Source organism: Adiantum capillus-veneris, chromosome 17 (genome assembly GCF_014529385.1).
Source record: "Adiantum capillus-veneris isolate H3 chromosome 17, ASM1452938v2, whole genome shotgun sequence".
Lineage (NCBI taxonomy): Eukaryota > Viridiplantae > Streptophyta > Polypodiopsida > Polypodiales > Pteridaceae > Adiantum > Adiantum capillus-veneris.
In genome coordinates this window covers 129,647,523-129,662,811 of record NC_140947.1, presented here as the reverse complement: position 1 = coordinate 129,662,811, position 15,289 = coordinate 129,647,523, and the positions used below count along the sequence as shown (strand labels likewise).

The 15,289-nt window shown below is 42.8% G+C and overlaps 1 protein-coding gene across 1 annotated transcript; it reads right to left on the bottom strand.

The window, feature by feature from the left end:
* Nucleotides 1-410: 410 nt before the first annotated feature.
* LOC147438073 (uncharacterized) lies at nucleotides 411-4,023 on the bottom strand. Its single transcript, XM_086487437.1, has 5 exons — nucleotides 3,364-4,023; nucleotides 2,023-2,202; nucleotides 1,559-1,801; nucleotides 940-1,137; nucleotides 411-834 (listed from the first exon to the last, which is right to left on the bottom strand). Exons 1-5 carry the CDS (start codon nucleotides 3,871-3,873, stop codon nucleotides 604-606), a joined length of 1,362 nt encoding a protein of 453 aa, XP_086343563.1. The 5' UTR covers nucleotides 3,874-4,023; the 3' UTR covers nucleotides 411-603.
* Nucleotides 4,024-15,289: the final 11,266 nt, after the last annotated feature.

Sequence of the window (15,289 nt, the reverse complement as noted above, 5' to 3'; positions counted from 1 at the left end):
CACCCCACCAAAATGCAATGCACATACCTTATAGAGTTCACATATAGTGCACATGCAAGTACACAACTAGTTCACATTTGCCCAAGTTTACACTTAGTTTACATCAAGTTCACATTCAAGATCAACGGGTGTGATCTTGTCCGACACGCGACGTTGATCTCCAACCGCAGATCCCTTCTAAAATTGAGATTTCGTGACGAGGCTCAAAGTAAAATATGGTCTATGGGATCAAATGAAACATGTCTCACAGGTGAAATATGGAAGTTAGTGGCTACAAGAGAAAGGAATGATCCAGGCTGAAGATGTGAGGGAAGCAAAGCTCAAATGGGGTCAAAAAGCTGAGCACTCAAGTGGGTTATGATGCTGTGAGAGAGAGAGAGAGAGAGAGAGAGAGAGAGAGAGAGAGCATGTAGATACACAATTTGTCATTTAATCAGCTTGTCCACAAGATATGATCATTACAGGTTCTTCATCCAATTATTAGCTTTCCTACTCCACTCTATAGAATGTGATAGCACTGCATGTAATCATGACGCAGGCTTCTTATATACACTACGCAGTGAACTCCTAAGCTCCATACTTTTTGGAGCTACAAAAATGATATTAGTTTGCAGCTTCCCTTAGAAGATCTTCTCCGAATTCAAGCCCTGCATGGTTGAAAACCTCCCTTCGAACGAGCTTCGAGTCTCCAATGACACCCCATGCAACATGCTCGAAAACATCGGCTTCCAGTTTTGCACAGTAAGACTCTCTACAAGCAGGCTCCCAAGCCAACTTCCCAATTGGGCACAGAAGCGGATCCGAGAAACTTGTGGGCGGAGCGCTGCATTTGATCTACAGACGAACCCGCCCATCAACCACCAACTTGAATCACCATCAAAATTGTACACTTTGAAGGAAGACAAATCAACACCGCAATAAAAAGAATGGAGAAAGAACCTGGAGAGTGTGTGATGGCCCAATGGCATTCACAGCAAATTTTGCCTCCAAAGGGAGAATCTCAAAGTCTTTGAAGACCACTCCAGGATCATTTGTTCTCATGTCGAGGTTCAAATCAGGGGACCGATAACCCATCGCAAATATGTATGGCGTCTTTGTGTCACCACCTATTTTAAAGTATGCACCAGACAACACCACCTAAAAAGAGCCCAAAGGTAAGTTTTTCAATGTCAGATAATGGCAATCACTGCTCAAAAAAAAAAAATTGTTACCCTGGAATTGTAAGGGCAAACTTTATGTGAAAATTCAAGGTATTTATCAGGATCTATAACTAAACGGCCAAAGTTTTGAACATTAATTAAGGTCCAGCCATTGTATTTTAAGGGCAAACTAATGAGAAAACCCGGATTTATGCCCCAGATTTTGGCCTTGAAAATTAAGGCCACCCAATCAATCATAACCAGAGTTTTTCATTTTCATCCAGGATATTTACACTACCAACCGGGATATGTGAGCACTCATGGCGGCAATTGAATAGGAGACAAACAAGGCAATGAATCAGGGAAGCACCAAAAAGAGATTTATAGACATTGCAAGTATTTTCCACTCCTTGGAATACCTGTGACTTGTTATCATGAGAAAATGCCTGCATCCACACATGTCCTGCTGGAAAGGTTTCACCCCAATTTTTCTCTTGATGTGCTAGCCCCTTTCCTTCGATTTTCAGACCTTTCTCTGCATTCGAAAGCTCGAATGTTGCTTGTGAACCTAAGCTGTACACGTACCAATGAGTAGGTAGTATCGATATACGCCTGGCCCAACCCTCGGGGCCCTTCTCTGAGTCTTGAGAATCCCATGGCACCTGGTTAGACACAATCCAAGGAAAATTAAATGAAGGTCTCTTTAAGGAGTAAAGCACACACACATAATCATAGCAGACATGTCCTAAAGTAGCGTCCCTTTCACATCATCTGAAGAAGTGCAGGACAAATGCTTCACATAAAACATTCACTCCTGGCTATGCACGCGTGCATGTGTGTGTGTGTGTGTGTGTGTGTGTGTGTGTGAGAGAGAGAGAGAGACCTCATTGAACATGTGCGACTTAAACTTGTACCCCTCCACTGTGACATCCATAAACATCTCATGTGGCCGAGCAACAATCCGACCTAAATTCGGTGATTCCCATTCAAAGCCTTTGGGTTCATGTGCCCCGTTTGATGATTCTTCTGAATTGGGTTCAGGAAGCCGAATAAACTTGGATTCCTGTAGAAACCAGTAAAGGCAGAATATAAAGTTCATCAGCCGGGCGATGTTCAAACGCATGCACGCAGCTTCTCTCTCTTCTTCAACAAACATTTCAAAACATAGGCATAGCCATTCAAAATAAATGCGGTCCTGTGCCGGACCGCTTCTCATTCTACCCCCTTGTTGAGGACTGAAGAAACTGTTCTTTCATAAATCCACACACTCTGGTTACCCCTGGCACCATATCACCCCATCCTAATCATCATTCAATGGGGGATCGTAACCTCGTGGTTAAGGTGCAGGATGTGTGGAACGTCGATACCCAGTGCCATCTTTCAACTTTAGGTCGCATTTCGTCAACCTTCAAACTTACAATTGACATCAAAGACATTTGGAACTTAATAAGAACCGTTTCTTCAGTCCTCAACAAGGGGGTTAAGGTGCAGGATGTGTGGATTCGTCGATACGCAGTGCCATCTTTCAAATTTCAGTTGCATTTCATCAAAAAAACCTTCAAACTCACAATTGACATCAAAGACATTTGGTACTTACTATGTAACCACCCACAGCGGTGCATCAAGTTGAAGGGCACTAATTTTGATTTGGTCATTTGGTGATTGATTGCAGTTTATCTCGTGCCAGGTTTCAAGAAACTACTTTCTGTTCCCAATTTATGAGCGAAGTAAATTAAACACTCAACAACCTCAAATGCATCAAAAAAAAATTTGTCAAATATGCGGACAGAGAACCTGCCTGAATGGATCTAAACAAATCCTCGTTATCGACATTATGGGAAGTATTGGTCGCCTTCATGTGTTAAAAGTACTCAATAATGTGATTAACGTGACTCTTGCTTCCTATCTACAGAACATCCTTCCTTTGCAGACACTCACCGTAACAAATGCAGGTAAGCCATGACCCCTCCGCCATCTGCTGAAAAACATATGCAGAAAGCTGAAGGTAGGGAGTTCCTAATTGCACAAAATGGCCATTTTCCAATAGGGTAAAATAGGGGAAACAGCCATATTTGTTCCTATACTCCATCATCCGTGCCATTACACAGAGATTTTCACAACCTTGAGACCTAAGAAAAGGCCTTTTCCAGCCCTTTTGTAATCCTGTTCATACTTCATGATCTTCTGTCAAACCAAGACTAACATGCATTTAGAGATTTTGTACCTTAGATCGAGCATAGACCGAGTAAGTCCGCTCGGGTTGAAACCCTTGACCCACGCCAGCTGGAACAGAGAAGAGGAGGGTAGCCTGGCTCTCTGCAGTGGCATAATTGGTAGCCATGATAACTCCTGCGCTGAAGCCATTGGCAAAGTCAACAAGCCGCAAGAACCAGCCCTCGAAGGAAGGGTAAGGGCGGACCAGCTTCGGCAGGAGAGGCGTAAAAGCAGGCTTGTGGGGATCCCAAGGGTGCTGTGCATTCTCATCTGACGTGCCGGAGTCAGGCGTGATACGAGTAACCATGTCCACCTTCGAAGTCTGTGGGGCATCTAGCTTGCTTTCCTCCATGGATGAAGGTGAAGGTAGGGCCAAGGAGCACTGACAAACCCTAAGCCTAGCTCTGGCTTTCTTTCTGCGAGCTGCGGTGAAATTGCAGGCGACTCTCGTCTTGCAGGAGGAAGAGAGTGACGGGAAAGCAGGAATGGAGAGATGGCAAGGAAATGGGGCGGCCTCCATGTGTGTGTGTAGGTGGGTGGGTGGGTGCTTGCAGTTCAAGCTTCAGCTTGCAAGCATGAGTTGATGAAGTACTTGCTGCAGCAGAAAGGTAAGGCTAGCGGACTCGTGAAAGGCTTTCTAAGCTTCCATACGCAAGCTCCACCTCTGCTGGCGCCCTTCTTAGTGAGTTGGCGTCCATAGATCGGCCCAAGTGGCATCCTGGTCAATGACAAATTTTTGCCATGTCAGACGTGGCGCCTTCCATCAGGTTTATTTGTCACGAGGTGTGATGGATGGGGATCAACGATCCTCATGAGAGGGGGCAGCATGCGCAATCGTGGCCGTCGCCTTGTAAAAACTAATCTCGAGATGTCGGGTTGGGGGAGGGAAAAACTAATCTCGGGATGTCGCACCTCCTCATGACTCGCGGGTGGTGTGCGCCCTAACAATTACGCTCGCGTGAGTTTCTTGCAGCAAATGTGAGGCCATGGGGTTCTAAGTCAAAAACACAAATTTTGGGATTAAAACTAATCTCGAGAACTTCTTCAGATCCCGAGATTAGTTTTTAAAGATCAACGCATGGGATTAAACGATGGTGCCCCCCTTTGATGCGCACCATTGATCCCATCCACCTCCATCCCATGGTAGATAAACATGAGGCCTTGGGGCGCCTTGAACTTTTACAAGAGCAATGTCAGAATTCGGTTGATCAAATGTTTTTACAAGGCACAAAAATAGCATTGCGGATGCCAAAGCGAATACAATATTGTGTTGCAATTTTTTGGCATTATCAACCGCATTTGGGCATAACAAAGCTCTAAGAGCTCACAAACATCCGAAAGCTCAAGGCGAGTGACATTCTTTTAGGGCCCCCATATGTGGCGGAGCAGTGGTTGGGCATGCACCTGCTTCTTGGAGTTTTGCGTCCGAGCGCATTCTTATGACACTCTACGTAGCTTTTGTTAAGAAATTGGTTGCACAATACTGTTGGCAAAGAACACGATTAGCTGAATCTGCTGAAGGCAGGGCTTGGACGAGCTGGGGTTCATACACATTCTCCTTCTTGTTGAATGTGACCTGGCAGCTAGCTCAAATAGGAAATTGATGACTGATAGCTTCGTGTGACAGATGAAAGCACATGCATTCTATCTCATTGGTTCCAGCTCGACAACTAATGTGTGCATTCGCCCGCATGTCACAAGGGCCTTCCATCTTTAGCATGTAGCCTCTATTGAGCATCTGCAGGAAGGTGGGGGTGGGCGAGGGGGTCATATCATGCCTAGTCGTACACATACAACAGACACTTCAAACAGCCTAACATATTATGCCACTTCAACTACACAAGTCCAAGCAGACATATGTGTCATAGGACTAACCTCGCTTAGGTGCGTCCTTCTCTCTCTCTCTCTCTCTCTCTCTCTCTCTCTCTCTCTCTCTCTCTCTCTCTCTCTCTCACACACACACACACACACACACACACACACACACACGAAGGAGCTATATATTGTGTACATGAGACCTCTTGGGATGCCTAGAACTACAAACTAGAGTAGTGTAAAATAGTGGTATATATACATCACAATGGCATATATGAAAAATGCAGTATGAACCATCAAGGAGGTGCATAATGCCATGTGATATGTCCCTCATCCAGACTAGAAAACACGGAAGACCGCACCCATAGCCAAAGAAAATGTTGGGGTAATGGCACTTTGCCTTTGCTCGGGGCTTGACATCCGATGTCCAACCACCCACTGACCACACTAACCGCTCACAGATACGGCATGTGCAACTCCCCTTGGATATTTAATGGAATCTTGAGGAGATTCAAAAATCTCTGCAAGAAACAAAGCAGGGAGGAAAGTCTGCAAATCGACTCATAGAAAAAGCTTGAAAGCTGCAAAGAATAGAGCAAGTGAGCATCTTGAATCTCAAACGCAAAGCTTGAATGGAGCAGGTCTAAAGGCAGCAAATTGAGCAAAGCAATCGGGGTAGTAGATTTGGTAGATCATAAGGAGAATTGTATGTGTGGTTGTGTGTGAACACACACACACACACACACACACACAAAGATGTCACGAGCCAAGCGGACAGCTTAGGTGAATCGAAGCAATTGTAGATTTTTTGAAGCAGACAACAAATAGGCAACAAGTGTTGAAATTGAAAAATTCAACAGTAGCAATATCTGTAGAGAAAAGAAATAGTGTTGGCACTTATCTACAGAAATCAAGCTACAAAGCTACATCATGGGCGGTCAAAGGCACTGAGCAGGGCTTTGAAACCATCAGTGAGCAACTCTGAAGGTTTTGCAGTCAAATCAAGCTCACGAGCAAGGCACTTGGAAGCCCTACAATTGGAATTGAGAGCATCAAGGTGCAGAAGGAAGCAAAGCTTGTGAAGGCATCAAAGCCTCATAGCAAGTCGACAGAGCAGAAAGCAAGGTGTGTGTGTGTAAGGGTGTGTTCACATACACACACACACAAAGTTCGACAAAGAAGTAGCAAGAAAAGTAGAGAATTCAAAATTTACCATTTTAAGTCTCTAAGGGTGTGTTCACACATACACACACACACTAGTTCGATCGATGACAAGCGAAAAGAGAGAGAGCGCACGGTGCGTGCATACACACATACACACATAGGCATTGTGTGTGAGCACACGAGCAAATAAGCCTGAGCATTCCCCGATATCGACCCGACACCCTTCGATGGCTCGATGGCTTGTGGCATAGAGTGAGGGAGGGAGAGAGACCGGATCGGCTCTGCTGCAATGCGCATATTGCTTCAACTATCGCGTTTTTGGCTTTCGGCGTTCTTCTCAGCCTCGCATCGGTTTGGCATCGACAACATGGCATCGGCAAGCACTGATGGAAGACGGCATTGACCAGATCTTCTCAGCTTTGACATAGCGAGAGCGGTTTGGCTCTCCTCCAGAATAGCCTCGCCATCAGCTTTCCTCCCATGCCTATTTTAGAGCGCTTTTGGGGTTGTGTTTGATTCAGTTCTAACGCCCTAACCAAAGGGTGTTGGATGTTTTGACGAAAGGGCATTTGGGGTTGTGTTTGATTTAGTTCTAACTGCCTTATCAAAGGGTGTTGGACGTTTGCACGAAAGGGCTATCACTTTTGTGACTTTTACCCTTCCGCCCATTCCAAAGCGCTTTTGCTCCGATGGTACCTCCCCGACTTCCCGACTTCAACTTACTTGGAGATAGGTCAAGCGAGAGTGGCATCGACTCTCCTCTAGCCCCCATCCGAAGTGACTCGACTCCGCAATGTCTCCTCGGTGATTTCGGCTTTGATAGTTCCCATTTTTCAGCTTCAAACACACACACACACCCCAATGCATAGCGGCTCTGACAGACCACTTCGGAGTGATTTCCCACGAGAGGCTTGGCTGTTGGATGACGTTTATGACCACAGGCGACTGGTTGTACTATGTGTCTGCTTTTGGATCGATGAGCTTTCCCAGTGATGAGGTTGTGTGCCAAATTCTAGGCGTTTTGCTCACAGTTTGCATGTTCCTCACAGGATGCAAATAATGTGGCATGTGTCTCATTTTTAATCGATGAGCTTTTTGATCAACGAGGTTGTGTGCCAAATTCTAGGCATTTTGCTCATAGTTTGCGCGTTCGTTACAGGTTGTAGATTATGCGGCACATTTGGTAGTGCTCATGTATGGCAATGTGGGTTACTCCAGAGAATAGTTTTAGCACAATTTTGTGAAGTTTTATGCTATGTGTGGATATGCAGATATATCCAATGGGATGCGTTTTGAGCATGTTTGCTCGCTACTTGTGTATATGGCTATGTGCTTTACGCTCGATTGACTTGTTTGTCTAAGATTAGGCTCACTTGGTTTAATGTTGTTGTTTATGCCTGTAGATTGTAGATTGTGAAGCCGTTTGATGCATACGCGAGTATCGGTATTGATGCAATTGATCATGGTCTTCATGATTGTGTAGTGGTTGAGTTGATCTCCCACTTTAACATTCACTTATGACAACTGACATGTGTGAAATTTTAGAGTCAATAGTGACGACTCGTGAGAGATGGAGGTCTCGTAGATGCCGATATGTGTGATGTTGGCATTGTGGTCACACAATGCACATTAGGCGTCGCCATTTCAAAAGTATGAGGTAGCAACGGAGATGTCTGCATGATGCAGATGAGGTTTTGACACATGCTTAAGTGGTGGCTTCAAATATCACTAACAGTGATGTCACGTTTCCCTTTAGCTTTCGTCCCCCTTACATGTCTTCTAGAGGTGACACTTCTCCCCGCTGGTTGCTAGATGAGGATGTAGTTTTCCACGTCACACCACATTGTGAGTGGTTGATCACATTCTCTAGTGTGAGCTTTAGTTGTGTACACTTGGTCGATGATTTGGCGTTTGACATTGCAGATGCAAGAGATTTTTGCTTATCATTTCCCAGTGGTGCATCTTATACACAATGACATATGCGCTATGTTCCTCAACTAAGATAGAGCTTGAAGTGAGATGGTTAGTAGATTGTGGGTATCAAATAGTGCTTAGAGAGAAGCCTTCTAGATCCGTTGCCGATCGTTAGTGATTTTTAGGGAAGCCCACAATGGCTTGGTATATCCTGTGCATGTGTGTGAGGTATGAGACGGCATGTTCTTGGTTTTATTCTGGGGAGAGAAGAGAAGAAGAGAGATAAGGAGAGCTAGAGAGAGCATGCACATGTGCACCTCCTAGAGCAAAGTGCTATGCATACATGCTAGAGTAGAGGTGAGAGGAGAAAAGAAAAGAGACGTGGAGCATAGGGTACAATCTCCCATTGTGCAAGAGTGAGCATTTTCCTCTTGCACGTATTTATTTACAAATTTCTATCAATGCTCAAAAAATGATTGCAACTATCCACCTGGACATATAAATGACCATTGCTCATAAAGAGCTCTCAACCAATGAACTATCTATCGATTGCATAAACCATAAATCTACTTTGATTGCAGCCATACAACAAATATATGTTAATACACATTGTTAAATACAAGTATAGTAACACTATATACTCCCACTCCATAGCCTCGTTTCATTGCTCATCTTCTTCTTAGAGTATGGCTTATTGGAGTTGTTTGTCCACCTTGATGGTTAGAGGAACCACAACCATGGTAGTAGTCTTGACTTGTGTAAGTGCCTCTTCTTGGGTATGTGTTAGCACTAGAATGGTAACAAGACACTTTTATGTCCTTGGACACTTTTGTGTCCTATTAAGTGACCATCTTTCTTGAATTATTTGAAGAGTATGACATGCTCCATGGCTCCTTTTGAATCTAAAGGCCCAAAGGGAACTAATAAAACATTTATATAGCATCAGTATTGAGCGTGACTATAGAAACTTTGATGATAGATCCGCAAAATGGCAAAAATGCAACTTTTTTGTACCTATTTTTTTGCCCCAAAGAAAAATAGTGAGGCAAAAGAAGCCATATGTTTTGATCACCAACCCATTGAAGTTATAGGGGCATTTTATCTCATGTCCTATGAAAATCCCCACTCTTATTTATGTGCAATCAACCGTAAGAAATGGTTGTTTTGGCTAAATGCACCAGTCCATCAACTTTGGAGGCTTGTTGTGACCAAGAGATGAGGAATTTTACAAGTTTCTCATTTTTTCCATGTGTAGTAGTCCTTGAACTATAAGCTCATGAAAGGATTTTTCAAAATGAGTGGATCTACTATCGTCTTGGAATTTTTTCCAAAATCGTGAAAGGACACTTTTATGTCCTATTAAGTTACCAGACTAGTGCTAATAGGGATCGGAATCTGAAAATCCAATTCAACTCTATACGCTAAGATATTTTCTATCGACTGATATTTTATGGTTGGCCCTTTTCTCTTGAAATACTTCTTGGCTTTCTTTAAGTGGGCTTTGAGATCCTAGATCTCTCTTCTGCATTTGCTACTCTTGAATCATGTAATGGAGGGTTAGATCTGTCATAAAATCTGATATCTAACCAACCCAAATGGTTTTCTCATATTAAGCTGATCATTTAATGTAGGAGAATAAACGGGAACAAGGGTTAGAATATAGACATGTGCTTATGGATCTGTCTCAACATGGGGCCAAGGTTAAAGGGGTCCAAATAAGAGATGGTCTGTTAAAAACAAATGCTACCTAATGGAGCTTAAAGACCTTAGGGTTAGCTTCATTAAAGACCTCCAAAAGTTAGTGTTAAAAAGTCCTTTGACCTTAGGCAAACCTTAGGCAAGCTAGGATTGACCTTGAGGTGGGAGTCCTACCCAAGCATGAGGTGTTTGTCGTGCTTGCTAACTAAAGTACTTAAAGTGTTTGTGGGAACCTTTCCCAAGTTTGAGGTGCTTCTCATGCTTAAATGACTAAGGTTCTTGAAGTGTTCAATTCAAACATAAACTCTCAAGAGGCATAAAAGGTTTCCATGCTTAAATGACTAGGTGCTTGTTGGAATTAGGGTTGCAATAAAACTCACACAACTTGGAGAACACTAAGGAAGCTCAAGGCACACAATAGAGAGTATATTACTTAGTGTGCAATGAAAATATGGATAGCCCAAGAATGATGGGCGTATATACAATGCACGGGGGAAAACCTCCTAAAGAGGGAAAAAATGCCTCGGCGATCCTAAGTGTGTTCACACACATCACTACCACACGTATATGGTAACAAATTCCTCATGGAGTGATGCGGTGAACGAGAGCTAACACATAAGTAAAGGGAAGTTCCATGCCCTGAGGACATGATCAGTCCACAAAGGGGAGTAAGCCCAAAGCTTTGTGGAAAGCTTCAAACTTCTCACGAGACAATGCCTTTGTGAAAAGATCTGCAAGGTTATCCTGTGTTGGCACATAAGCCTAGCTGATCTTTCTTGCCGAGAGCCTCTCCCTGACATAGTGGTAATGCACCTCAATGTGCTTTGTGCGAGCATGAAAAAATGGGTTCCTTGTAACTGCCAATGCACTCTGACTGTCAGTGTAGATAGTGTTGGCAGTGTCTTGTCCAACACCCAAATCAGCCATAAGGCGTCTGAGCCATACACACTCACCTGTAGTTCTGAAGACTACCATGTACTTAGCCTCACAACTAGAAGTGGCCACAGTAGGACGTTGCTTCTTGCTCAACCATGATATACATGAACTACCAAGCATGAAACAAAAACCACTTGTGGACACTTGTGTGTCAAAAAAATCAGCCCAATATGAGTCCCAATCTGAGTCTGGAAAAGCATGTAAGTCTAGCGGCAATAATCCCCCCTCGGGATAAAACAAGCCAAGATATAAAGTGCCACTCAAGTAGTGGAAAATCCTCTTGACAATCTACAATGCTTAGACCCTGGGCTATGCATAAATCTGCTGACATGTGAGACTACAAATTGAATATCCGGCCTCGTGTTGCATACATAAATGAGGCAACCAACAGCAGTTTGGTAAAGAGTGACATCAGCAGGATCACCAGAATCATGTAGACTCAACTTCAAACCTGTTTCCATGGGAGTGGCAATAGGTTTGCAATCCTCAAGTCCAAACTTACATAGCAATGTCTCTATGTAACTTTTCTAACACAAGGTAATACCACCATCACACTGCTTAAACTGTATGCCCAAGTAATGATGTATTCAAATCAGACTTAAATTCAACAATACGTGCCTCACTAGGACCAGTGATCAGCAAATCATCCACATAAAGAACAACAATGAGAAGTACATCGCCCTCACGCTTGACATACAATGTGCTTTTTGTTGGACTGTTACGAAAGCCTCGTTTGACCAAATGAGTGTCATCTTTCTCAAACCAAGCACGAGGAGATTGCTTCAACCCATACAAGCCTTCTTACATCTGCACACTTTGTTCTCCTGTCCTTTCTTAACAAAATCGTGAGGCTACGTTACATAGAGTTCCTCAAAAATGTCACCATTCAAGAAAGCAATAACAATATCGGATTGATGTACATCCCAACCAAAATTAGTTGAGCTTATGCAGCCCACAGCACAAAAGGCCAGATGAAACAATTTCATCACCAAAACTGAGATCATGTACTATACATCTGTCATCCACAAATTTTACTACAAGACCAAGTCTAGCAAGTGCAGATATAGACAAAAGATTCTTCTTGATCCCACGTACATAAAGTGCATCAACAAGTGTAAAAGAACTACATTTGCAACAATAAGCACAATCTTTCCAAGTCCCTAAACCGGATAAGAGGCATTGTTGGCACAAATGACTGAATTCCCATGAGGGGCACAGACTCGAGAGAGGTGAACAATTCACGATGTGAGTTAATGTGCTTTGTAGCACCACTATCAAAATACCACACATGAATCAGCAGCAACTGACATGCATGCATCATGGAGACCAGGATTATAGGTACACTCTGCACTAAAAGCCCATTTTACATCAACATCATCATCACAGTCTCCTTTCACAAAAGACTCAACAATACCTGCATTTGTAGTGGAACCATCATTTGCAATGGAACCACCCTCTTTCTTCTTAGCCTCTTTGGCCTTCAAGTTAGGACACTGCTTGATCAAGTGATCATTAGCTTTACAATAATGGCAATGCATCTTCTTATTGCCCTTATCACTAGAATTTCCAAATGAATTGCTGCCAGTAGAAGCATTAGGAACATGTGATTTTCCACTCGCAAAGAACCATAAGAAGTGGTTGCATTTTTGCTACCACCCTTTCTTTGAGCAGCAATAAAAACCTGTTCAACTGCACGATTGTTTTTTTTGGAAAGTGACTCTTGCAACAACAACGTGCACAATGCATCAAGCTTGACAACTTCAGGATTTCCTTGGGTCATGAGTCTCCAAGTAATAGCAAAAGTATGGTAAGAGTCTGGTAAGGCATCAAGACCAGTCTGCACAAGGGAATTGTCTGTTGAAATGACTTCACCTGCAGAAATAAGTTGCTCATTGATATATTTGACACCAGCAAGGAAAGTGTCCATATCATCTTTCTCATGCATAATCTTCAACTCCAGCTCTTTACGCAGCAATGCAGTTTTTGCCTCATTGTGGCTTGCATAAAGACCAGCCAGAATATCCCAAGCCTGTTTTGCAGATTTCATTGAACAAATGTGAGGAGTAATGGTGCGCTTCACTGACAACACAATCAACGCATGAGCCTGCACATCCTTTACATCCCAATGAGCTTGTTCTATTGTAGGCAAAACAACTCTAACAACAGCAATCCTTGTAGCAAGACCTGCAACATCCTCAACATCGCCTATATCCTCAGAACCAAGACATACATCAATGCCCTGCACAATATTCCAGACACCCTTTGACACAAGAATATGTTGCATCATATAAGCCCACATAGGGTGATAATTGCCCCCATCCAATATGTCCTCAGCAATAAACATCTTGAATACATCTGTGTTGTTGTCAGCCATGGAAAATGCATGCACCTGATGTGAAAACTGCCTGAAATGAGGAGAAACTGAGTGAGACCAACACGTGCTATATAGCACAACCTGCAGTAGCTGTATGGGACCTGTTATGTATTAATTGGCATTGAAAAAAAAATTGCACAAAATGACAAAATAGCCTATGCAGTACTGCCTGTAGTGGAAACGAAGGTCGAAATGAGCCCGAATCAGAAATCTCAGCAAACTTAGCTCTACAAGCTTTCCTGAAATTTTTGTCGACCTGCGAACGCTTGTTAAAGCTCATTGAAATCGAAGAAAGTGAGCAAGCGTGTCCTGGAGCTACTTGTGACTAAGCCCGGGAGGACGCAACCTGCTTTGATACCAATTGTTGGAATTTAGGGTTGCAAGAAAACTCACACGGCTTGGAGAAGATGAAGGAAGCTCAAGGCACACAATAGAGAGTATATTACTTAGTGTGCAATAGAAAGAAGGCTAGCCCTAGAATGCTGGGAATATATACAATGCACAGGGGGAAAAACCTCCTAAAGAGGGGAAAAATGCTTCGTCAGTCCTAGGTGTGTTCACACGCATCACTACCACATGTATATAGTAACAGTGCTTGAAGTGTTCAATTCAAACATGATATCTTAAGAAGCATAAAAGACACGTCAAGATCCTCCCAACATCTGGTCCTCATGATGTGTTTGAATCTTATTGGATAGTCTTTAAAGGGGTCCAATGAGAATTTAGATGCATAAAAATAAATAATTAAGCTCTTTCTCTCAAAGAGAAAAAAGAGGACACATGTCCAAATGATATAATTAAATAATAAGAGAGAGAGAGAGGGACCAAGCATGAGAGGGGGTAAACTCTCCCACACACACACACACACATAGACACACACATACTCTCATTGTGTGGAGTGCAAAGTGCAAGAGCTCCATCTCCTTCTCCAAGCTTGTTGAGAAGTGGAGGAGAGCCTACACCAACACTCTTGGCTATGGAATGCAAATCCAACCAAGAGCCATGCTTCAATGCTTAAGCTTACCATCTTCTTCATTTTCATTACTATGCTATTATGCTATGCTAAGCAAGAAGAGTGATGATAAGTGAGGAACTATTTCTTTCTCCTATAAATGATTCCTCCTCTTCCCTACCCTCATTCCCCACTAATTCTCTCCTCCTTTGAAGGTGTTTGAGGCCTTGGGAGTGAGGCTTGGGATAGTTAAGACTTTTTGCAAATTTTATGTTATGCTCATGATGCATGAATCTTTCCATCTTCATTGCATCACCTAAGTCACAAGGAACACAAAGATTGTATTGTACCAAGTCTCTTTTGATGGGAGAATCTATAATAGAAATGCCTTTTGGAGGGGTGACCAGCTCCAAGTAAATCCGGTCCTCAACTATTGTCATGTTCTCTAATACTCTCTCTCGCAAAAGTATTGTTCATGCCAAGTTAATTAAGTACTATGTTCATGTTGCTACCATCAATTAAGTTCATCCTCTATGTTCTCAAAGTAATCTCACAAAAATGCTCACTCTAAGTCTCTTAATTCCGCTATTCTCAAAGTTCATAGGCCATTTCCATTACAAGATCTCTCTTGATTCTTTTTTAAGTTTGAGTTCTATATCCAACTCTTCGTTCCTTTCTAGATTCCTTTACCTTTGCTTCAAGTCAATGTACTTGTGCCATTAAGTGTTTGATGGATTCTTCTTTGCTCTTTGTTGCTCCCTTCAACTTGTTTACAAGCACTAGCATTTGCTGAGAATAATCTTCAATATTGTCCAAAGTATGTGATGTGCTTCTGGTTCCCTCTGCACATGTCGGAATGGTGGTTGTGGTGGATGGTACCACTTTTGTAGTTTGATTTTGTACATCTGGTACATAAGGCTCTGGTTGTCTTGGTATCTTTTGCATCTTTGGTTGGTTCTACTGTTTGCCCATTATATTTTGACCTTGGTTGCTCTGCTTTTGCCTTTTTTGTAACCTCTTCTTTTTCTTTTTCTTTTGCTTCTTTACAGAGTCTATGAGCTTCTTCTTTTGTGTATAATATTT